Source organism: Poecilia mexicana, unplaced genomic scaffold (genome assembly GCF_051168715.1).
Source record: "Poecilia mexicana isolate PSO_F unplaced genomic scaffold, ASM5116871v1 scaffold_6, whole genome shotgun sequence".
Classification (NCBI taxonomy): Eukaryota; Metazoa; Chordata; class Actinopteri; order Cyprinodontiformes; family Poeciliidae; genus Poecilia; species Poecilia mexicana.
Window position 1 is genome coordinate 1502535 of NW_028263375.1, and position 25760 is coordinate 1528294.

The 25760-nt window shown below is 40.4% G+C and overlaps 1 protein-coding gene across 1 annotated transcript; it reads right to left on the minus strand.

The window, feature by feature from the left end:
• Window positions 1-2405: 2405 nt before the first annotated feature.
• Window positions 2406-25760, minus strand: gask1a (golgi associated kinase 1A). The gene is made up of 6 exons (XM_014986579.2): window positions 25003-25760; window positions 11572-12597; window positions 9828-10247; window positions 5147-5269; window positions 4319-4422; window positions 2406-4205 (listed from the first exon to the last, which is right to left on the minus strand). The coding sequence occupies exons 1-6, from the start codon at window positions 25213-25215 to the stop codon at window positions 4001-4003; spliced, it is 2091 nt and encodes a 696-aa protein (XP_014842065.2). The 5' UTR covers window positions 25216-25760; the 3' UTR covers window positions 2406-4000.

The window sequence follows — 25760 nt, forward strand, 5'->3', positions numbered from 1 at the left end:
GGAAGCAGAAAGCATCCATATTGAGGATGTAAAAAGTGGGTTTCCCCTCAAGAACTCTCAGGTTGACACACAACCAGCTCTCTGACCATGTCACTCACATTTCACACACAGCTAACTCCAACGCAGCCATAGGGAAGTTCTGCTCTCCCACATTCCACACCAGGAAAACCAAATGCTACAGGAACAGAATGCAGGTAGATCTCTCCTTATGTGGGTTAAATCCTGCTGTTTAAGAGGAGATGTGTCCACAATGCGTGTGTGTGTGTGTGTGTGTGTGTGTGTGTGTGTGTGTGTGTGTGTGTGTGTGTGTGTGTGTGTGTGCTCACACACACACACACACACACATCTGAAGCATCTGACCTTCAGATGCTACCAGTCAAACACTCGTTTCTCACCTGTGATTGACTTCTTCACATCATCAGTGCAACAGTGTAAAGGAGGTCAGGTCTCTGGTGAACCTCTGAAAAAGGCATTGCTAACGTGACATTCGTGCAGGACGTGTTAGCATTCATGCTGCGCCGCTGCTCTAACTCCCTCCATCACGGCCCTCCAGAAGTCAGCTTGCAGGTTTTTCCCCGAGACAGCTGGGAGCTCCGAGGTTAATCCGTTAAAGTCTGAAGTCAGGGTTTTGTCTCATCGACTCTCTTCTTCTCTCCTCTTACAGCTTTCTCCACCATTCATTACCTCAGACACACACATACACACAAATATCAGTGCTTTGAACTGTGACTAAAGCCTCCTTGTGTCTCTGTATTTGTCTTTGATCTGTGTTAAAGGTTAGAGTAGCTTCTGCAGATTGTGCAGGACAAGAGCAGATAAAGTTCATGCTGGAAGCTTTCAGCTAGGAGCTGTAGGCTCACTGTCAGAGCATCAGGGAACAAACATGACTACTGTTTGCAAGCAAAGGCTTGGTAATGTGATCATGCAACCTTTTTATAAAATCTTATTCTGCTGAAAACATTAATGTTGCTTCATGGATGTGAAAAGTTAGCTTTCCAGAACTTTTCTAAAGTTGAATGAGATCAGCTTGCTTTCTTCTTTTAGACCTGATAATCATATTTATATTGCTCTGTCACCTACAAGTAGCTTTAACTTGTGACCTACATTTTCAGAAATATTGCTGTTGATATGTTTCATCACATTGAAACATATCCACAGCCAAATCCTTCCTGAACCAGCCTGGTTTAGAAAAACAGATTTATTTCTAGATTAGATCACTGTAGCACTGTTTTCTGGAATCTCCAGTTATATAACTAACTTCAGTTCATGCAGAACACTGCAGCAAGAAGTTTGAACATCACTCATCTTAAAATCTCTACACCAGCTTCCAGTTAAACAGAAAACAAATAGGTTTTAAAATCTCACTAACTTTAATGATCTGCCCTGTTTTTTATGTTTCTATGATGCTAAAAGAATATAAAGAATGAATATACGCACAGCTGTTTTCTCCAACTGTTAGCTCATGTATTTTTGTTGTGACATATTTCAATTATTTTCTTTTTCATTTTTGTAAAAAGAAAATAATTCTTCACAAATGTCATTTTCGCCCTTAATAATAAACACCTTCATTTGAAAACTAGATCTTGTGCACCCTTTAATTATCTTTGACTAATTTTCAAATTGGTTTGATGTTTTAGAACACTGAAGAGTGACAAATATGCCAAAAAAAAGGAAGTGAAGAATGGGGCAAACACTTTTTCATCCCACATACTTTAAATCTGACTTGATATGAACGGACTGAATTGTCTTTTTCTGTACAGTGCCTTGTGAGTCTCAGTTCTCATATGTGGTGAACCAAACCGGCATAACAAAAATAAACTGAGTTGAATTTCAATAAAGAAATAAATTGGTGAAGCTGCCAGATCTGTTAGATGTTGGGTGTTTGTATTTAATGAAGATGGCTTCTTTCACTCCTCTTTCTGAGACTCTACTGTCATGAACTCCTCGTCCTTGAGACATAGCCGAACTGCTGAGTCCTGAACCGACAGCTGACTGTTCTGACCCAGAGCTGCATACACCACACCACTTACCCTGTGTTGCTGTTTAGTCCTTGGGATGAAGTAACCATGTTGCAATCCAAGAAAGGCAGGAATATTTTGCTCCTTAGTATCTCAAATACGTCAGCCAGAATCGACCAAATAGTAAAATAATATCAAGTCCCATCAGGCTTTAGTTCTACTTCACATCCTGTTTCTGTTTCTGTTTCTCTTTCTGTGCTCACAAGAACCTCACAGCACAATGTCGTATAAATGCAGCAATGACATCATCCAGATGGGCTTTAATGAGCCAAATGTAATACGTACTGGCAGCAGCAGCCATTAACTCGGAGTTGTTACACAATTTAAAAAAGGAGCCAAAACATTAGAGTAAAGCGTATCAACAGGGGATAAAGAAAGGAGGACATATTTTACTAGATCTAATTCAGAGCATTTATTCAGAGATGAGAAAAAAAATATAACTAAGCCACAAACTAGAGTATGACTGGAATCCTGGAATTTTTAATCTGAGTTAAAAAAATAAAAATAAATCTGAACTTTTCACAACTGCCTGATTTTTTTTTTTTTTAAAAAGCAGTGTGACAGTTCATGTTTAGAAAAGTGTCATTCTGACAAAGAATGTCTCTGCTTCATTCACTCTCTAACGCAACTCGGTTTTTAGCCAGTCGCTTATATATTTATTTGTTTATTATTTTTCAATTATGGCTTTGTGACTGCTGTGCATTTTAACACAAAAAAGAAAAAAAAAGAAAATGTAAAAAAATGTTCACATTTGGGTCCATCTTCTTCCCAAAGCTGCTGGGATTTGGTCCAGAAGCAATTTTCTGACAGCCATTTTTAATCCTTTGATTAAAAGCTTATCTCATAAAAACAGGCATCCAAGCCAGACACTGACTGCCTCCAGCACAACACAATAAATAGATAAATACATGCAGAAATGGTGATGTCTGTGAATAGGATGTAATGGGTCTTTGTTTATTTTTATTGTTATTTCAACTTTATGTTCTCTTTTTGTTGAAGCTACATCTGGTCTGATGTGCTTATCTGTGCCACGTCGGCTGAGTTACTGCCAATAACTTCACCTTTTCCTACAGATGATGCTCTTGGCCCTGTCTTTCAGAAGTTGACCTTGTCTGTCTTCTACAAAAAGCAACCAGAGGAGCTACAGCTTTGACAAACTCTGTTATTGTTGTAAAAGCCTGTTTCTCTCGTGGACAAAGGTCGGAGCGTTTGTCACATAGCCTCTAAAGGCTTTAGGAGCTTATCTGTAAAATGTTTTCCTCTCCTTGATGAAGAAAAGAGCTACTGCTGCCATTACCTTTTTACTTTTCTTTAACACAAAAAAATACACCTGGATCAGCTCATCTGTTTCTTTCTTAGTGTATCTGTTCTGTCTTCTCAAACCCCCAGGCCGTCTGCCCCAGTCAGCTGTGGTAGACGGCCGTTTACACTAAGAAATTTTCCTCTCTAAAGTTGCTACATGCATCCTCAAAGGATTGCTGTAAAGTCGATGACACAACTCAAGTGACTGCCCACTGTCACCATGTGCTTGTCCAGGAGGAGTGAGTGCTGCAAGTAAGTAGCTGTTTCCATTCCAAATGTGCACAAAACTTTGTTGATGTAACTGAGTTTTTTATTGAAAGAAAACACCATAATTGCTAAATTGTGGTTTTTCTGACGAATGGAAACACAGTGAGTGACTCGAAGCAATCTGCTTGATTTCTTCAGATGGAAAACTTTTTAAACTAATTTGAATAATAAATCTGAATTGGACTGCACTGTTTGATAATTAGGATTAATTGAAACACATAATTGAATTTAGTCAACTTTTTTGTGAGATGATGTGTTTATATTGGTGATATTTAAGTAAACTGACTTAAAGCCAAACTAAATTTGGTCTGTTTTTCTCCACAGTCATCAACCTTTGGTCACATTGAGGAAATACTTTCATATCCATAGACAGGAGTTCAACTTCCTGTTCCAGTTTGCTCGGTCCAGCCGAGTCACAGGTCCCTCCTGAGATGTATCCTCTTGTTTCTGATGTGCTGGAGGATGTAGTGCCCCCTCTCCTCCACCAGGCGGACCAGAGGCCTGAGAGCCGTGTACCCACCACGGCTTTCCCAGAACTCCTTGTCTACGTAGAGAGAGCGCAGCAGCAGATGTTCCAGACAGCCAGAGCGGAGCACGGAGACAGCTTTCTCTGGAAACCTGAGCAGAGACGACAGACGACATGAAACAGCTTCACCTGCTGCTGCTCCATGGTAGGGCTAATGCAGCTTAGGGTTAGGGTTCTGTTTGTTCAGCAGTCACAGTTAACTCACTCATCAATGCCCTCAAGCAGCCTGAAGTTGAGGTTGCTGCTGGATTGCTTTGGTCTGCCAGCATTATCTATGAACACGAGTCTGGAAGGATCCGTCTTCCTCACCTGAGCAAACAGACGCACAGGTAAACAGATGGCAATGTCCACTGTGCTATTATTTATTATCCTTTATTTCACCAGGAAAATCCAAATGAGATTAAAAATCTCTTTTAGAAAAGAATCCTGAAGATACTAAATATTGCTTTAATGGAAATGTACTAGTAGAGGGCTACCAATGATTCTACTGGATCAGCATCTGCAACAGATATTTTTATTTTCTGATATTTAGTTTGCAGGTAAATATTTTCGTCTGTAAACTAACATATTTAATTTGTACAGTCTGGATGTGTTTTATTTCCACTTATTTCACCTGGACAACAACCATGCCATGCATTAAAGTGGCCTGGATCAAAAACGTTGGCATTAAGATTATTGTACGATTATTACATAATGAAAAAAAAATTAATTGAAATAATTATCAACTTGTTCAGTAATGATAATAAACATTCCATTACATTAAAACAGCAGAGATGAACAGCATGCTACAGTGTAATCTAAATTTGGAGTGTTTTTCTTTAGCTCCAACGTCATGTAAGGAAAATGAACAAAGGAAACTGGTTCAGTCCATTTCAGCATATTAAATGTCAACATTCCCATTACTATGATAATAACGACATGGCAACAGCATGAAAAAGAAAAATTGCAGGACTTATACAGCTGTTTGAAACAGCAGTTTCTGTAAGACTTAGATTTTAAAACGGCACTAGTGACGTATAATTGCTTTGCTCACCAGGATGTGAACCAGCTGCAGCTCCTTGCTGTTGCCACACTTAATGTTCAGACGGTTCTCCACGCAGAGTTCTGCTGGATCGGGTGTAAACCCACAGCAGTTCCTGTCCAGACGGTCGTTTACCTGGATAAGAGAAAAAAGGAGCACAAGAAATATGTCAGATAAAAATAGAATAAGATAAGGATAATTCTTTTCTTGCCGTTCCTGGAAACAAACTCCAGCTGACCCTGTGGCTGTTGGCTCCTCGTATAGCAGCTCTCCTCATGTTCTGCTAGCAGATACTCCTGCAGGTCAGTCTACCATAAGCTGCTGGGTTTTGTTCTCCAGATCCATGTAAGTCTCATGTGTGACCTTGGTGGTCACTGGTTGTTTGCAACATTCAAGAATACCTGCCTATAAAACGACATTCAGGAGGGCTTGTGGTTCTGGTTGCCTGGTTCACATGCATCATTTTGCTTCAGCAAAGCTCATTCTGTAGAAGCACTGCTGCACAAAGTAAGAGACATTAAACACCAGACTTACCTGCCGTACCCACCTGTCCACCTCTCAACCTGCCCTGTCACCATCAACCAATCAGAATACTCCCCTGACGCTCAGTTCCTCCACTAATCACTCTGATATTCTCAATGTTTTAGTCTGAACATTGTCACATTTACCAATAAGTCCCACCTCACCAGCAGCATTTTGGAGGATTTTCACTGCATTTTGTGAATCCCTGATGGTAAAAGAATTACAGTAGTTCAGCCTAGAAGGAACAAATTCATGGACTAGTTTTTGAGTATCACCCCCAGACAGGATATTTCTAAATTTGGCAATATAGAAAGAAGGAAACTAGGTTCTAAGTCAATGTAGGTTTTAAGTAATAATCAACATAAACTTTAAGTTTAGGACTTACTACCAAGAGTGAACATCAGCTCTCTGTCAATCTAATTTGAACCTGATTTCTGGGATGCTGCTGTCCATGGTTCTGAACAGAATTCAAAGATGCTGCAGTGAAAAAGTCTCACAATAACATAATTCATGCTTTATTTGCTAATAATCAAGACTGTTAGTATTTTATTTTATGATAACTTGATTTGATATTTTTCAACATTTTAAGGATTTTATTGTTATTTTTTATGTTGTTTGATTGCAATAGTGCATTCAGTGACAGAATGTAGACTAGGAATTCTTATTACTTTTTTTTTTTTTGCAGCTTCTGTTTTCCAAAGCAAATAGCAACAGGTTGGGCTGGGGCCCTGTTGGACCCATCAGATCCACAGACTTAGGATGGTTTCTAATGTCAACTCAATCAATCAATCAATCAATCAATCAATCAATCAATCAATCAATCAATCAATCAATCAATCAATCAATCAATCAATCAATCAATCAATCAATTTTATTTATGAAGCACCCTTTATACTAAAAGCAGCTCAAAGTGAAGTACAGATCACTAAAAATAAACCCACATTTCTCATCATGGAGGTCAACAACATCAGCATGTACAACAAAAAAACAGGAAGTGGTGTTTTATACCATAGTCATAGTGCTGATGCATCCTCTAATTACAATAACTGAAGGTCAGAAAGCATTGGAGAAGAGCAGGCTGGACAACAGAAAACTCACAAGGCAAGAACCTGATGAGGAGTGGAGGAAACTGACAGACATCTTATCTGCTGGGGACGTAAAAGAACCATGAGAACCAGATGGGAACAATCAGCAAAATGCAGAGTAGCTGAGGCATGAACTGAGGGAAAATGACCCATTGTCACAGAAGATTAACTCAGAAATCTGCAGAAGAGACAACATAAGGCAAAGACTACAGAGTAAGGGTGTTTTCACGCCAGATAGTCAGGGGGACTCAGTTCAATTGGAGACCAAATGTGCAACATTTGTTACATTTCACTCTAACCTGTTTCCCTCCTCGCCTGTGGTGGTGCTGCACCAAGAACCACTGAGGGAAACAACATAAAAACCTCTGAAGACACTGAGCGCAACTTCCTTCTTCACAAAATGCAAACAAAAATGGAGTGGAGTCAGATTGTAGTGGTTGTAGGATTTCTCTTTTATCTTTGTCGAAAGACCTTGACCCATTGTGCTAGACCTGCATGTTTGTTTTAGTTGTATTTACCCAGAATGCCATGCACTAGAGTCAATTTCCTGCTTTTGAAGCAGTCTCTGGTCCGCTTGGCATTCACATTATGCATTAAAACTGAACCAAAATTCCCTTCAGTGAAACCCGGACCCATTCACACCTGGAGCCACTCTGCTCTGCTCCTGGAGCCACAGGACGTGTCGAGGCAACAGGTAGGAACAAGTGTTCAGCTCAATCTGAGGCTATTAGAGGTTGGCCATGTTACAGGGATCGACTACTGGCAGCAAGGGGGAGAATCTGCCTCATGGGTTATTCATATTCAGTCTCACAGACACACACACACACACACACACATACACTTTAGAAGGAGTTTAAATACACACTCCATCTCAGAACAAAGCAGCTCTAAATTACTGCTGCAGGCTGTGAAATCAGAGGGTCCATCCTGTTTCAGACATGTCAGAGCGAGCAGAGCAATACATTCAAAACACTGAGACAGTAAACCATTTACTGTACATGCAAGGAAACTAGGCAGAAACAAAATAGACTCAGTGTGTGATGACATCCAGTAACTGTACCTAATCTCCACAATAAAACGTCTTTCTAGATCTTTTATTTTTCTTTAGGTTGGAAACCATGGAAACATAACTCTAGTGAGATACATGCTAAAACAAAACTGAAAAGAAAACATTGTAAAAATGACAATATCAATATATGCCTTTACTCCTCGATGCTGAATTACCAAGAACCACACACATTTTCTTCTTCACCTCTTAATGTTTAGTCTAATACACAAAGGATTTGCACAGCTTCAGGATTTGTTTAATATTCAGTTTCCTTTTCAGGCTCTTATTTGTGTCTGTGTGCTTGTATTGCTGTCCTGGGGATTTTGATGTTCAGACTGAAAACCACAAATAAATACATGTTACTGTGAGGGAATAGAAGCTACAGAAGTTACTATTTGAGTAAGAATTATCCCCTAAAGTGACAGAAGCTTAAAGGAAGTATACACACTGCACTGGGAAAAAACAAACTTAGACAGAGACAGCATTAGTGCTTGCACACACACGCACACACACACCACTCATGTTCTCTTTTAGCTGAAATTTTTTTAGCATAATCACATTAATATTAATCATCTGCAGGGTTGTCATAACATGGTATCTGTAGGTGAATTATGTCATACACATGGATGTATGAACTGTATATATACTGTACATTGAACATAAATACAATTGTGTTTGTGTTCAAATAATTCCTCCATTTCAAACCTTCAACATGTACCAATAAAATATGAGAGCTAATTGGTTCTCACAGCAACTACCCTGACTTCAAAGGAGACAACGTAACAGCGTGCAACATTTACGCTTCATTTTGACCCATATTTTCTACTGAAGGAGAACTGCATGCACACCAGATCAAGCCAGCCACACTTTGATTTTTATGAAGAATCTGGTTATATATTGTGTTAAAATGTATGGTCTTCCCTGGAAACATGGAGAAGCAGAAAAAAAATGGCTGTGGACCAGAATGAGACAATTTTCACTTCGATCAACATAGACTGGCAACTGGCTGGTCGGAAACTTATTGGTCTGATCTCTTTTTGGTCAGTAAATGCACCGTCCCTGATTGCTACCCGGTTGTGGTGATAGCAACAGTGGTGCTGTTTCACATAGTCAGAGGAAGCAGAGAGTAAACCGCAACATGTTGATTGATTCAGGCCAAAGGAGAGAGAGCAAAACTTTCAGCAGAAACCAGTAAGGCTGGACAGATTCCAGCAGTGGTGCTCTGCTTTATCCAGTGGAGCTTTAGGCTCTGTCTGTTTTGGAACATTACAAAATAATGTAACCATCTCTGTTTTATAGGAAATACAGAAAGATTGAAAACATCATCTCCATAAACCTTTTGTCTAAACTGATTAGCCATAACATAATGACCACTGACCTAATATTCTAGAACATTCTACTAAAACTCTTGGATCTGAGTGTTGCAGCTGTGGAAAAGAACAAAACAACCAGAGGAACTAATCAGAGGAAATGTGGTGAAGCTGTGGAAAAAAGAAACTGAGGGAATTACAGAGCCCATAAAAATATTCATCTCCTCAGGTTGTTTGCTTTAGGCTTTTGTTGTTTTTACAAATCAAACTCTGTCCCCTAAAAGGGGGAAATTATATAAAATCAACTTTTTTGAGTGTTGTATTATGTTAGAAAAGTTATTCCCTCATCAAAAATGTTCCTGGATTGTTGCTTTGATTCAGTCATGGATGTTTGAGAAATCCTTTAATCTCCAGTGGCAACCATTTGGAGGTAAAAAGCACCAATAACAAACCTGCCCTGAATTTTATTTAGGACTATCTGAGTAAAGGGGGATGTAAGTAACTGTATGCCACATTTTTGGGACTTTTATTAGTTAAAAACTTTAAAAGCAAAATATCACTTCTATCCCTCATCATAATGAGGCATTACTTTGTGACTGCCATAGAAACTCCCAATAAAATACCTGAAGGTCAGAAGTTGCAGCAGGATCGAATGTGTAAAAGTTGAACAGGTTTGAATAATTCTGCAAACCGAGTCAAAAGAAGAAAACGGAAACATGTTCTCTTACCTGTAGTAAGAAGTCAAACAGAGCCAGTCTTCCCCACTCTGCATGCAGAACCCCAACACACGGCTCTGAGCTCAGGCCTGTTTGGTTCCCACACTGGGCCCGCAGCAGCTTCTGGTACTGAACCCAGCTGAGAGGCACTGAGTTCTGGTCGCTGTCTTTATCATCCAGATGCTGAATGTCCGGGTCCCACCAAACCGCCGGCCTTGGCTCACCGTCAGTGAATCTGTAGGGTAGAATGTGATCGTGGAAAGTTCTGAGAACTGCTGGCAGACTTCTGTTGAGTCCGAGGACTCTGTCCAGGTGGAAAGCGAACACCTCAAACCAGTCGTCAGGGCGTTTGACCAGGGAGCACAGCCCCCGCTGGCAGCGGCCGCTGTGCCCGGCTCCAGGCTGCTGTGAATCCCTCAGCGCTGGGATGTTCTGTGACAGGTAATCACATTCAGATTTTACAGTTTAGTTTCCATTGAGATTTAAAGCAAATACAAGCACAGTCTGGAAAAAAACAAAGTACACCCTTCAGTACTTAATGAAATGATCTGGTCAGAAACACAAAACAGATTCCACATATTAAAGAAAACACAAAGAAAACTAGAATCATTGTTTATCAAACACTTCCTGCTTACATCTATGATAGGAAAGAGAATTTTGCTTCCTGTTGGGTTTTTTGTTGGGTTTTTTTGTTGTTTGTTTTTTGAAGCTGCTTGGTTGTCAATTAGATATTAAACCATTTTTCCTTCCTATCATAAATAGCCAATTACAGCCAGTGTTGTTACCAGGCTGAGCTCCTTCACCTCACTCTGCAGTATTTGCGTCTCCTTCGGTAGTTTCTCATTTGTTTATAATGGTTAAACTTTTTGGGTCTCCTCCTGTGTCTTCATCTGGACCGGAGCTGGACTGTGAGTGAGTCTTTTTAAAACAGCTGTTTGCTGCTCTACAGCACGCAGGACAGAGCTTTCAGAGTGCCAATATAGGAAGACATCAGCATGACTTTGCAGAAGCTGCCAATCATTTCAGGACAGCTGAAAAAGGCCAAACACTTCAAACCCATCAGTCAAAAGTGATAAAATTGCAATGGTCCAGTCAAAGCCCAGAACCAAACCCGACTGACATGTTGTAGCAGGATCTTCAGAGAGCTGCACAAAAACTATGGCTGAAACTAATGCGTTCATTTCAATGAATTACATAGATTTTAACGATTTAAAAAATATAACACAATTAATCAATTTATTCATTTTTCATGTAAAAGTCCTGAGGTGGAACCTTTGTATTCAGGTGTTTCTGGTATGCCCATAAATCTGATGCACGAGCAACATCCTCAAACAAAAGTAATGGAGGACGAAGCCACTTCTCTTGGTCCACTGTTTGTTAATTCTTCCTTATAAAAAAAAACAATCTGATGGGACACAAACAGAATACTGTGTGTTCAAGTTGTGCTAAATGGAGTTAGCCTATCACTGAAGCCATTCAAGCCTAAAATAGGATCTCCATGCTAAACATATAGCAGCAGCACAGATGTTCCTAATGCTAATGTCAGCATAAACTGTCAACATTTCTAAAGAAGTTCCATGAATGATCAGAAGGTCCTTAAACAGTGGAAACCTAAATGGATAGAATAAAACTTTGCTCCACTCTGATGGTGTAATAACCTAATATTAACAGATTAAAAACAACAAATATCTTGTTGTTGAGCTCATATGTTTATTTATTCAATAATTTAGCAGCATAAAGGGATGGAGGAACATACCTGGTGAGGTGCAGGCAGATCTAGCGCCACTTGGAGGACTTGTCCATGAGCTGGCACCCTGCTCTTACTGACAACTTCCCCTCCAGCCAGGAGCTCCATCTTCTCTATGTCGTCCCTGCTGAGCCAGTGCAGATGCTGCAGGTCTCCACCTATCCTGATCTTCCTTTGGTCAACATCTGAAAAGTCCAGCTCTGTGAGGCCCTGACACCAGTCCCTAACACCCTGCTGAGCGGTGGCTTCAACGTCCGACGCAGCCTCTCTGTCATCCAGTGACAAATGACGATCCTCTCTCAGATCACTAGAGGGCATTTCCTCCTTACCCACACTGCCACGTTTCCCAGAGTGCTTTGGAGCTTTTCCGTGTCTTTCCAAAGATGTGTGACTTTGGTTTTGCTTCTCCCTGGTCTGGCTGTCAGTCGTCTGTCTGACTGTGACCTGGTGTGTGTGTCTGTGAGCAGCTTTCCGGACACTTTTTATGGTGTCTGCTGCAGAAGACTTGTGGTCTGTTGTGGAAACATTTCCTTTGAGATGTGTGTGTGTGTGTAGAGTGTGCTTCACCACAGCAATGTGGCTGCTTGGCTTAGTTCTGCTCTGGAGCTCCATGTTGTTGCCTGTAAAGTCAGAACGCTGAGACTGAGCGAATACATCCGCCATGTCTTGGTTTCTTTGCTTCTTGTGAAAGTCAGGATGACTCCTGACTTTCACAGCTCCTGCAGAGTTCGCTACAGCCTTTAGCAGTGTCGAGTGTGTGGACATCTCCTTCCCAGAGCTGCGTCTCCAGGTCCTGCTATGGATGTGAGGAGCAGGCTGCTGGAAGCCGTTGAGCGCTGCAGGCTCCACTACCCTGGGTTTCAACTTCCCCGCGGCACTCAGAATTCTGGACGGCTGCCGGTCAACGTCAGCAGGCGGCACAGGCAGGGGCAAAGTGACCGCCATCACGAAGATCATGAGGAAGAGGAGGAGGAGAGGAGAAAGGAGAACAATCCATCTTGGGCCACAGCAGAGTTTAGACCACACTCTCCAGTTCTGAGAAAATCAAAAATACACAAAAGGAAAGAGGACTGCAAGTCAGAGAACAGCAGAAGTATAATTATACTGGACTAGGATCATAAATCCCGTAGTTAGCAATTTTCTCTAAACAGAAAGTGTTTATGCATCTGGAAGGTTCCCTCAGCTCAACTTCTGGTTGCAGGACTGCAGTGTGTGTGCGTGTGTGCATGTGTGTGTGTGTGTGTTCTCCTGTCTGCAGGAAAAGACACATTTCAAGTTTGAGACAATAGCCTATATAGCAGCTGGAGATCGCTGTGATATTTAACCAGAGCAGACATCAAAGCTACAGCCGTGTGTGTGCGTGTGTGTGTGTGTGTGTGTGTGTGTGTGTGTGTGTGTGCGTGCGCGCGCGCTGTGAGCAGCAGAATAGGAAGCTAATGCTTCCAGTATTGACAGGAAAGATGGACCACCCTTCTGAGACCAGCATGAATGTGCCAGGCCCGTAATTCGGAGCTGCCTTTCCTTTCCCAAACATTTGGTTCTGCAGGTGGTTTGATCCGACACACTGACAGAGTGTGTCACTGAAGGAAGGTGACAAGGCAGCAACAGAGCAAAAACAGGCTTCAGGAGATCAAGGATTTGCGTTGAAACAACTTAAAGTGTTTCCACACCAGTAGTCCGGTAGACTCGGTTCTATTGAGGACCAAGATTGCAACATTTGTTCCATTTTCAGCTGCTGCGGTTCAGTTTTACACTGCACTGCAGCAAATGAACCCAACCCTTTGAAAAACCTGTTCCCCTCTTCACCTGTGGTGGCGCTGTACCAAGAACCACTGAAGGAAATGACTTGAAAATCTCTGAAGACACTGAGACAAACTTCCTTCTTTATGAGACGTAAACAGAAAGGAGGAGAGATGAAGACTTTTAACCGATCGACAAAACGTCACAAATCAAGATGACTTTTATTGCCTTAGACTGCAGACATTCCCACAAAACCTCAGCACCTCTGGAAAATAACTTCATTTCATTTGGATTGCTATCCAGAAAACCAACACAATTTGTAGCATATATGAAGTGCAAGAGAAAACACACAATCTGTTAGAGCGAAAGGAGAGTCTATCGACATCCAATGTCAATACATGATCAGACTCCCAGTTGGATTTAGATCTGGAATTTAACTTCTACTTTTAATTCATTCACTTCTTTGTGTTGGTTTGTCACAGATGGGAGAGAATTCAGTGGGTATTTCTGCAGGCGCCGTAAATCAACCATCTTCATTCAGAGGCAGGAATGTTTCAGGGTCTTGGGAAATCTTTCCAACCTTCCAGCTGTTAACCACATTCCCAGATTCTCACCGGGCTCTGGGACTTTAGTGAAAGGATCCCATTATTCTTCACCTGGAATGTAAAGGAAAATCAGGCTCTATGTGCAGCAGCAGTGTCTCCTATGGTACACACACTTATGGCCCCATAGACCCACAGAGGCATATGTGTGTGTGTGTGTGTATGCGTGCATGTGTGTGTGTGTGTGTAATAGATAAAGGAATCTGTCTTCCCATAGGATGATATAATGTTTGATCCCATGTGGAATGTTCATTTGTAGCAGACTTTTGCAGCCATGTTTTGTTGCTCTGTGTGTTTTTATGGACGTCTGGGTTCATTCCTTCAGTCTCAGCCTGCTGATGACCTCAGGGAGTAGTTTTAATCTTAAAACGTTTATTATGACATTCATAAAGAATGTCTTCATTCCTACAATCTTGGCTTAAAAGCAGTGAGACAGCTCCTCCCATAATGTAAAAAACAATCTTATTTGCTTTTATTTTCAATACGTAAGTTTTTTTTCCCCCACTTGTTTTTTTTCTGGATTGAATGTTATCTCTGTGTTTGTGCCTCTATGTTGTTCTTGTTCTGACTGCAGCTCAGCACCAGCAGCTTCCACCCACCTGCTGCTCTCACATATCTGAATATTTGGATTGGAACAACACTTCTCATCTTCCTCCAACCACCTCATCTGCTCTGACAAGCTGCAACCTCCCAGCTCTTTTCTTTTCATTTTCTTGTTATCTTCCTTTTTTTTGCTGTAAATGACTGCAGGGATGGTATGCAGCAATATGTTGAGACATGCAACAGGTGCTGCAGCCAGCCAGCCAGCCAGCCTGTCAGTCAGTCAGCTGACTCGCCTCAGGAGAGGATGGAGCAGAGGGAGGACAGGGAATCGGGACAGATGGAAGAAGAAAAACACTCAGTTTCCAGAGAAAAGGTAATGATATGTTCAGTGAAACAATTCAGAGAGAAGCAGAGAAATTAGGTTGCTGCACTGAGTGATTATGTTGAATAAAAGACATTGATGAACTTTCTCACATACCGTGACTTTATCACAACCCAGTAGGGCTAAAGTTTTATGCCGATATGTTATGGTTCTATTGTGATAACCATAAAATGGCAATAAGAACTATTCATTACTTTTTTAGGGTACCTGTATGGCTGACACCGCCATACAGGTACCCTAAAAAATAACAAACGCTGACAAATAACCAGTTTCAATGACAGGAAAACAGTTTTAGGGAGGTTTAAACAGCATTAATTAGAATTTATCATTACAACGACAGATCATATTTGTTATCATCATAAGAAATTTCTCACAATAAATGATAAACAATACGATAAATGCCCACCCCTATTTGACAACACTTGGACATCTCCCATGTATTGCTAATGTTTACATTATCATAATCCAACTCACCAAACTTTTCCTCTGTTTTATGAGAACTAGCTGAATTCTCTGGGAATTTTCCTGAACCGCAAACAGGAAGAGATCCACTCTATTCATGAACTGCTAAGTTCATCCTATATTTCTGCTGCACCAGGAATAAAGTCCAGAAAAAATGCAATGTATATGAATATACTCATATCTTTAACAGACAGAAAACGACCTTGTGTAGATTCCTTTGTAAGTACAAACACAGAGGTTTCCTTCCTGTGTAATGAAATGTGAGCGGTCCACGGCCGTGTTCTGCTGTCAGCAGCTTTCTGCTGTAGAATCAAATGACCGCTCACATCGCCCAGGTGGATTATGCTTTGTGTATTTTTTAGGTACAATGTGTTAAACAGCATAAATTGTAGTGAAAAGATAATTTATTTCACAAATATCACACCAATAATCCTCCCACTAAGACTGTCTGAAAATACTAAGCTATATATATTTACCAACATATTATTATTTGTATATTTATTTCATTTTTTCTAACTGCATCAGTGACACTTTTATAGGTATTTATAGTCAAACTTACGTTTTTTCAGTAGTACCAGAGTACTACCAGTGTACTCTGGTAGCCAGGAAGGCAGTGACATTTAGTTGCCAAATTTACTGTTGCGTCTTTGTGTAAAGACAATAAATTAAGTGTAAATCTAAATTCAGTTCAGAAAACAAACAAAATAATTTACTATATAAAATGTAGATTTAGTAGATGGATCAAGCTCCAGATCCAGAGAGGCAGAAAATCATTTCACCAGTTTCTGACTGGACCAATCAGATGTCTGTGTATCTGTATAGTTTGAACATCTGCATACTTGTTGTGTGGGGGCCACTAGTCAGTCACTGTACAGCAGTCTGGGAGCGCATATGCCAGTTGCTCTGGAAACACCACTATAACAGACGTGAAGGCAGCACTTCTAGTCAATACTAAGACTCCTCATGGGACACATCATAGTCCCTCACAACAGAGATGTCTCTTTAAAGACGACTTCCTCAGCTGCTGAAAATGCAAGTTAAACTCACTTCAATATAAATGAAGTTTGAACCAAGTTAACAGATGGTACAGGAAAATGTTCAGCTAGCATCCATATAACTAAGTCTGCTCATTCCATTTATACCTTAAAGGTTTTGGTGACTTTTAACAACAATAAACTGAGTTTCTGTAGCAGATTTAAAAGATAAACATTCTACTTATGTGTCAGTGTGTGCATGTGTGTGTGTGAGTGTGTGTTATCAGTAAATAGCAGCACAGTAATTTACTGCACTGAAGTTAAGTAGATAATTACGGTTTGTTCAGACACCAGTAACCTGAGACGTCACTCAGAAGTAGATTTATAGAAGCAATTCTCTGCACAGAAACTAGAAAATTGCACACTATGGAAGTTTCTATAATTTACAATTTGTCCATTGAATATTTCCTCCAATATGAGTATTTTAGTTTAAGTAATTCTGATTCCAAGTATAATTTTACATCCCATAATCATTGAAAATGTATTTTTTTATTTAGAACTTTATAGGCCTACAGCCCCTGAGGGTATAACACATTAAAATATTGCAAGACAATTGCTGTTGGATATACTTAAAGAAAAAAAAAAGTTACACTATATGAACAAGCATCTAGCAAATTAAAATGTAAATCATACAATACATTTTAACACCATATCTCCATGATTCACTGCTTCATTCTTATATGCTTAAATTTTTACTGAATCATAGAAATAAAGTGCAACGTGTTTCATTTCATAAGTAAATGAAATGGTTAAGGAAAATCTCAGAACCATACGGTCAAATAAAGTACTTTTACAATGAGCTTCCTTCCATATTCTGTTTATATGTTAATTTGTTCAACAAGCAAGAAAAAATGAGCATTGATGTTACTGATGCATATAATGTTTATAAAGGCTAAGACATGAACAGAGGGAGCTTCTTTTTAATGAAAAGTAGCTGAGCTGAGAAGTACGTGCTGAAATGGATCTTTGTGCCATTTAGGCCAGAATGGGAAACCTCAGTCTGTTAACCTGTCAGGACTGCAGTGGTTTATTCTGCTGACATGTAAGATATGCTTAAGATGTTTTCTCCTCCTCCTCATTCTTCTGCAACCTTTATACTCAAAACAGAAAGGATTTGCTATCTGGTGACAGATCAAAATCAATAATTGTTCAAATTAATTTCAGCTTTACTTTCAAACAAATCAAAGCAAATAATGCAAAAGTTTAATATCTAAGATTTTTGTGTTAATCATAATGACAAATTTCATGTTCCTTTCTCTGTCTCATTGAGAAACCAGACATTAACACATTTTATTTACCCTGGATCGAGGATCGTTGCCATGCAGTAGAGTTTGGTTTTTCTGAGTCACAGAATCGTCTCTTCACGGCTGTTGCTGACGCTCCCTTCATGGTTTTGATGCCTCCTCATCTGCTCCTCTGCAGCCAGTGCAGTCACAACAGGAATCACGTCCCATATCGGCGGAGCTAAGTTGCAGTGTTAATTCCTCATCCAGAGCTAATGATCCTGTAGGCCAGGGGTCCCCAAACTTTTTCCTGCGAGGGCCACATAACTGTTCCCTTTTCTGGTCGGGGTCCGGTCTTAGTTCTTCGAGAAAGAAACCTTAGAAAACTTTTGTTGACGGGGGGGCGGGGGGGCTGCGGGCTGGATTACTGCCGACGACATATTCGCGTTTGTAGATAGATTTTTACCCAGAATGCAAATGGAAAAAAACCGTGAGCGAAACGGTGACTGGTACTGACTAGTATATATTCCATTGAGGGAAACTAAGTTTCATATCTGCTCAAGAGCCCCCCTGGTGGTTGAAGAAAAATCCACATATATATGGGAAAAAAACACTGAAGGCTCTCTGGTGTTGCTCAGCGGGCCGGTTCCGGTATTGTTCACGGGGCCGGACCAAATGAGGAGGCGGCGCCGTAGCTTGGGGACCTCTGCTATAGGCTTTTCCATGAGTGTCCACTGGTGAGCAGTGAGGTTGTCTAGCAGCTCATATTCAGACCCAAAAGTTCCCAAAACCTGCTTCTGTTCATGGAGAATGAAAAACAAAATGCTTTTCCACCAGGTCTGCACATCTTGATGTGCATTCTTATGGGCTGGTTGAGGTGCAATGAACATCTCCAAAGCAGGAGTACGCGAAGGTGGAATGTTTAAGATGCCCAACTATTCCACATCTGACAGAAACAACTTCCGTTACGCTTCCCTGAGCCAGAAGTCCCTCGCTAACGTCTAGCTGGAGGATATAAACTCAGGGAGGTTAGCATCGCTCAGCACTTTGATCTTGTTTTTGGCATTGTCCCAGAGCGCAACATTAACAACTTTTGGGAATATTCCACAACCAAAGCATGTCCTCAAATATATCTGGAATGGCATTGCTGTTAGCATTGCCATACCAGGTGTACCACATTAGCAATTTGGTTTGTGTACCACACTAGCAATTTGCTTGTGTAAGAAACTCCAAAGTTGCTTTGTTTGTAACAAGTCCCAGGGATGAACTGGTTCTGGTCTAAAATGTGTAGAACAATAGCCAGAAACCAGATGAAAATGCTGCTGAAGCTGGTAAGACAAAGTCATTGTCCTCAGCAAACGTGTCCTGTACCAACATGGGCTGGATAGTCATTCAGTAAGGAGGAAGACATTATTCCATAAAGAACCTTAAGAAAAAACAAAATTCAGTTTGCAACTGTTCAGCCATAATGACCATTGTTACACTTGGAGGAAAAACTGGGATGGTTATAAGCCTGGGAACACAACGCCAACAGCATGGGAGTCGTGGTACTGTTTTACTTCAGGAGGAACTTTTAGATTTCATCCTGCCACATATCTGAACTTCGAGTTTGTTGAGGAATGCAGTTTGAGACCACTGGTCTGAAGACATCAGTCTACAAGTTAAAGTCAACCAGACCCAGTTTTGGAAGGATGAAAGAAGGAAACCAAAAACATTTGACCCAAGTCTTCAAGGGCCTCTTCAAGTGTTTCTATGTAGCTCCAAATTATTTGAAGCCTATTTGCAGATTTTTTCATCAAGTACATCTAAAACATTCAAAGGAAAACTCAGCTTAGATATAGCGGAATGCTACTTGACTTGTTATTGGCTGATGTTTGCCAATCAGCCAATCCAGGAGCGCACTGATTGGCTGTACTCCAAGGAGTGGAGATGTGAAAGACAGTGGAAGTCAACTTCAACGGTAGTGGCAAGATAGTTTTCACTGTGCACATCAATGCATATTAAGGCATATTTGGTGTTTGAAGTATTAAAATAATCAGCTACAAGCATTTTTAGAAGACATCTCAAGTATTATTGAATTTCTGTTATTTACTCTTTATCTGATCTTTAGTCTGATACTGCTGTGAGTACAGCAGTATTGGACCAAAACCAGAGTAATAATCTAAATTTCTACTGAGTTAATTGTGCAGCAAGGCAATACTTTTTCCTGAGTACTGCCTTGGAGAATTTTTTTCCTAAGACATCAGGTCTTCTTACTCTATTGAAACTCAGGGCAGACGCCTAATACTGTAAAAGTATTTGAGGACACATTCTGAACACATTCAAAAAGGTTACAAAAAATCCAAAAACTGCAAATATGACTCCTTGAATCTAGGCATAAATAACACTGTGCTGTACTTTGTTTCCAATTTGCTTCTTTTATAAATTAGTTTCAGTTAATTAAATGCAAATATAAAATAATTTTACATTTTTAAAAAACTATTCCTTATACATCCTAGGCAGCTTCAAAACTTGTCCCCACATTCTCTCAGCACTGCAAACACATTGATGTCTGACTAACAGATGGGATTATTTTCAGTTTTAAAAAGCTCTGAAAAGTGTGTTCTTTGATTGTGTTTTCAGTTTTTAGATGTGAGGCCCGGACAGCAGATCATAGGCCTGAATGTAATTATTCTTTGGCACAAGAATCCTCCTCTCCTTTTGCCTGCGACTGGATTGCTTACGTGGTCAAATCTGTTTCCCAGTTCACATTCCATTCTCCTGAGAGGAAGGTGCAGCATGAAAATGAATGTTTGCAGAAGGAAGCAACAGTCAAAAGATAACAAAGGCTGACATTACAAAGTAAGTGCAGCATTCAAAAGAAATAAACTATATTTAGTCTGTTTTCTCTCTGCAGCCAACAGCAGAAAAAAATCACCTCATTTCTTCCTCCTCATTTACCAGTTGGGGCAGCAAAAGCATTTACATCGAGGAACTGCAGGAGGTGCTGTTAAGTTCAAACATTAGAGCCACATGTCTGAATGGGCTCTTTGCACCTAAGGCGTTGACGTCACATCTCCAGGAGCTAATGCGGCTCACTTTTTTCCGCTTTGAGTTACCATGACTGGTAGAAAAGACTTAGTCGTATTTCAGATGCAAAAAAACAATACTATTAACATTGTTGTCTTCCTAATATAATGGGCTTTTAAGTTTTCATTAATTTCCAAGCGATCCTGAATTAAGAAGATGGCTTGTAAATATCTGTCGCTACCAGCTAACGCCGCACAGCAAAGTTTGCAGCCTTCACTTCACTCCGGATCAGCCTAAAACTACCGGGGATACGGATGGTAAATAAAGGAGCCTCCCTGAGTTATTTCCATGGAATCACTTCTATATTCAGCCTGAAAGAGTTTATGGGAACGAGAGAGCAGACCAGAGCCAGACAGCCGAGCAACTGATCCGCCTGTACATCCTGCTGTAAACACCGTCCTATCTGAGCTCTGAACAAGAAACATGCAAAGGTAATAAAACGAAATAACATGGAGACATGAAGCAACACGGTCATATTTTTCTAAAAGCAGCAACTTTGAACCTGAACAGCTGAACCAGATCTCTGACACCAGAGCTGCGCTACTGTTAAGCTATGAGGCTTGTTGAGCTTCGTCAGGCTTCGTTAGTAAAAAGCCCGAACCGGAACCTCCCCGTTAGTCTGTGACACTAACGACAATAAACACACATAATATACTTGAAAATTAGATAAAAAACATTGTCCGTTAGAATGTTTAGATACTTAAATAGCACATTTTACAAGAACAATGTCCGAGAATATTGCCTACTAGCATAAGCTAACGTTAATGTTAGCCACAAAGTTTAAGTAAAACTCACCTTCGTGTCAGTGAATGTATAACGAGGCGAACATCTTAAAACCTTTCTCCAGCTGACTTGTTGGGGCTTCGGATCGATGTACAAACCTTGGCCAAGCCCTGAAAGCACCTAATGTAAATGATATTTGTATTGGATCGGAAACAATCGAGCCGCTTTACCCCGAACGCGGAAGCTGAGGTGCAAAGAGCCCATAAAGTGCTGCCCATAGATTTTCCTGATTTTATTCAGTTTAGTATTCTCATTGGATGAATGAATTGACTGACAGACAGATTCAGGGGACCATTCTCTGTATTTACACATTCAGAAGACAAATGCTTTGCATGAGACAAAAACAAAATGATTGAATATATGAATTTTAGCAAAGCAATGTTGTTCTGTTTGGAGTGGGATTCTCCCCAAACATAGGATATACAAATAGAAAAAAAAAACATAATGTGGTTATATTCAGAACTAAAGAGGAAATTAACAGAAATACATGGAAAGTAAATGACAGAAGCTGCGTTTTCATTACAAATGTTGACAAATCTTTGTCTATATTCTGCTAATGTAGAAAAAACACCGTTCTGCAGTAGCTGTGTTTCCACTGATTAAGAAACAAAATTAAAATCACACACGAATAAACCAGATCACGTGATAAGTCATTAAAAGGTTGTGGCACCAATGGATCTAAACAGTTACATAAAATATATTCAAAATTCAGCCTCAGTGCTAGCACTCATCGTCTATTAGCCAATCAGGGGAGAAGTTGGCGTCTTTTCAGGTGTTGGAGCGACAAAAACTACTTGGAAGAGACTACGGATGTGGTGTTTTGAGGAAAGCGCCGCATACGACTACGTTTGTGTGTGTGTGTGCGTGTGTGCATGTGTGTGTGTGTGTGTGTGGGTGTGTGCGTGTGTCTGTGTGTGTATTGTTGTGTGTCGTGTATTTCTGTGTTGCCCTGCGATGGACTGGTGACCTGTCCAGGGTGACTCCACCCCTTGCCTGCCGACAGCTGGAGAAAGGCACCAGCACCTCTCCTGACCCCAGTGGGATAAGGGTGTAGGAAGATGGATGGATGGATGGATGGATGGATGGATGGATGGATGGATGGATGGATGGATGGATGGATGGATGGATGGATGGATGGATGGACGGACGCAGCAATTAGAACACATTAAATTCAATGGTGCCTAACAGACCACAGTCTGTAATTATTGTGAAGCGCTTTGGACAGCTAAGGTTGTTGAAAATATTTTAAAAAAAACTGACTTGGCTTGGCAGGTTAATTTCCTGCTAATTCCAGCACAATGACTAGTAAATTAATGACTAACAGGCAGTTTCATGACTCATTATTAGCCAGCCCCATTGGTTTAACCCCATTTTCTATAATGTAAACATTTTCCACCTCAAGTTTTACTTTATTTATTTATTTCTGCTGTATGAGTTTTGCTCTTTTTCCAGAGTGATGAACAAACGTCTATATTTACACTGTTCTAACTTCTGTTGACTCTGGAGATATGAGACTGACTGTGCTTGACACAGGCTCTGAAGAGGTGGAGAAACAGCCAGACACTATAAAGGAAACAGCTATTAGTGCTGAAGTTTCTCACCACAACCCTATAAAAGACAGACTATAAACACTGCTGCATTTCCAGCTTCTTACTAATCAAACTGTTTATTTTCTTCTAACAATGCAATATGTAATTTCTGTCTCTGCTGCCCCCCTCTTTATCCTGTTTTACTAACCAGTAAAAACTGATCCTTCTGCATAGACACACTAAACCATGAGGGGTTCTGCATCTCCCCTTCAAAAGCTTTACTGTCCCAGTAAGAGAGAGCACCCCACAACATCACACTGCCGAACATTATTTGACATTGGCAGGGAGGATGCAGCATGTTTCTCATTAGAGCAATGACATGCTATGCTGCTGAATGAGATTTATTGTCATTTCTTTATTTTGGCTAAATCCTTTGCTGATTCGATTCATTTTTTGAAAATGTTTTAGGGAGTGTGAGCAAAAAAATTCACAGAGAAAAAGTTTGTGCAACCTCAACATAATCAGTTTCTATTGCTATTTAGATGTTTCCCATATAAAGAAGACCCATTCCCTCCTTTTAAATCCTAGTTGATCTCGTGTGCAGCTACATCTGCTCTGACAGCCGAGAGCTAGCCAGTGTGTGACTAGAGGCTTAAATTGGTCCCATCTGGGAGACGGAGACGGCCGCTGCTACAAACAAACCTCACCTGTTATTTTCAGGAGTTATGGAGGTGTGTGTCGATGTGAGATGAGTGTAGCTGCCCACTAATTTACTGTGTCTTTCACTGACAGACACCAATGAACTCCTCTAACAACACGATCCCCAGCAGTCCCTGGTGTGTAACACACACAACCAGGGCTCTGGCAGGAGACAGAAAAAAAAAAAAATTCCAAACAAGCGGCAAAAAAAAAAAAAAAAGATATGAAAAAATTAGGAGTCTTCCACTCTGGTCTGAGAGATTTATTTTTTTCTACTCGGTTATGGGGTTTTTGTTACCACAACAACAAAACCAAAATGGGGAAAATAGAGAGGAGCAGTCTGAGAGTTTCCCCTCTTGGTTTCCATGTGGCACTTGAATCACTCTGCGCCGGCTCTGCTCTGCATATGGAACCAATTTGAAATGTGAACCTTCAGAGACTCCTTAAAATGTGGATGAAACTTTGTTAAGGTGTGCAAACCCAACTCTATTCAAAACTTAACTCTTTGCAAACAACTTTGCAGAATGAAAGTGTCACACAGTGACTGACTAGAGTTCTGGAAAAAAAAAAAAAAAAAAAAAACAAGCCGGTCACGGCTCTATTTGTTTGCAATAACCTGCTTTTTTTTTTTTTTTTTTCTAGATGCGATGCTGTTGCCCGGCAACTTCACACTTTTATTTTTTCATTGAAGAAAGGCTGTTGAGCGTAGTTAAGTAATCTCCATATTCATTTCTCCAAATAGGAAAACAGCTTGTCATACATTGTGTCCTGAAAGTCAGGAGCTCATTATGAATCAGGGGAAACAAACATGAAAAATCACTAATACAAAATGACACTTCTCATTTCCTCTTGTCAGTTTTCAGTAACCATAAATTCTCTAAGCCTGTTAAACACTCAATCTCCTTTCAGTGTCGAAATTTGCATTGCATAATATAATATAATATAATATAATATAATATAATATAATATAATATAATATAATATAATATACATTGCATTGTATAATTTCACAAGTATAAATTATGACTTAAATTTATACTTATGACTTTAGATCATCACCTTCCTATAATAATGGGCTATGTATTTATTTTTATTTTCTTTTTTTTCTAAAAGATGATTTAGGCAAAAAAAATCACTTTGCAAAATAAAATGACAGACAATTAGATTAGGCAGGAGATTACATCACACATTGTTATTGTAACTTTTAAAAGATACATTTGTAAATTAAAATGCTCACTTTGAGCATTTTGAATAGATGAATAACTGAGTTTGAATAGATGAGACAGAGAAGGAGTAACTTTGTTCTGAGCCTAAGCCCAAATCATGAAATCAGGGAAAAGTTCTGATAGAGGCTGAGTCTAAATATAGTCTTACCATGTTTGCTGTCCCTGATCGGAAGCATTCCTTTCCAGAAGAGAGCTGACTTATCCCAGACCCATCCCAGGAGCTGAAGGGTATCCCCGGCTCTCCGTGAAGCGGCCAGCCGCTGATCCTCTGAGGATGAAGCACCGCAGCGTCTCTTCCAGCAGGAAGTGGCGGGATAATCACGGCACCTGATCTGCTAGCCGCTCCTGCAGAGAGCGTCATGCAGCCACAGGTTGCAGACAGGAGCCGTGACTCTGCTCCCCGGGGATCATCGCGCTGAAAAGCGTCTTTCGAGCAGGATTTGAGAGTAAAAGGCAGAGTGTGTGTGAGGAGGAGCACGACTTGGAGTGAAATCTGATCACACTCTGCCCCTCTCTGCCTCCTGAAGCTTCTCCCAGTCCACAGCAGCAGCGCTGCAGCCAGCAGGTGAGCAGAAAGAGACAAACTCAACCAGTTCCCATCAGTCAGAATCTTTCTGCTTCTGACGGTGATGATTAGTGACAGCAGTGAATAATAATAGAACTGAACTGTCTCTGTAGGTATTAGTTCGCTGAGTTGCTAAACTTCCTAAATGTTCCTTAGGTTAAAGTTCGGCTGAGTGGTTCTGGTTCCAAAAAAGGAAGAAAATAAGAAAGAACGTTATGTCCTTGACTGCTGTGGCGGAGTCGTTGTTAACACTGTTGCCGTGTATCCTGGAATAATTTGATTTTGTTCACAAATGGCTTCATCTGACTGGAATAAATTCGGGATTTGAATAACAAAGAAGA

Excerpts from the sequence above, each read along its gene's own strand:
- gask1a (XM_014986579.2), bottom strand. The coding sequence starts at position 25,215 with ATGACGCTCTCTGCAGGAGCGGCTAGCAGATCAGGTGCCGTGATTATC. Across the intron at positions 5,270-9,827 it reads TGTTTGACTTCTTACTACAG|GTAAACGACCGTCTGGACAG; the intron begins GTAAGAGAACAT and ends TCTCTTATCCAG. Across the intron at positions 4,423-5,146 it reads TGCAGCTGGTTCACATCCTG|GTGAGGAAGACGGATCCTTC; the intron begins GTGAGCAAAGCA and ends CTGTTTGCTCAG.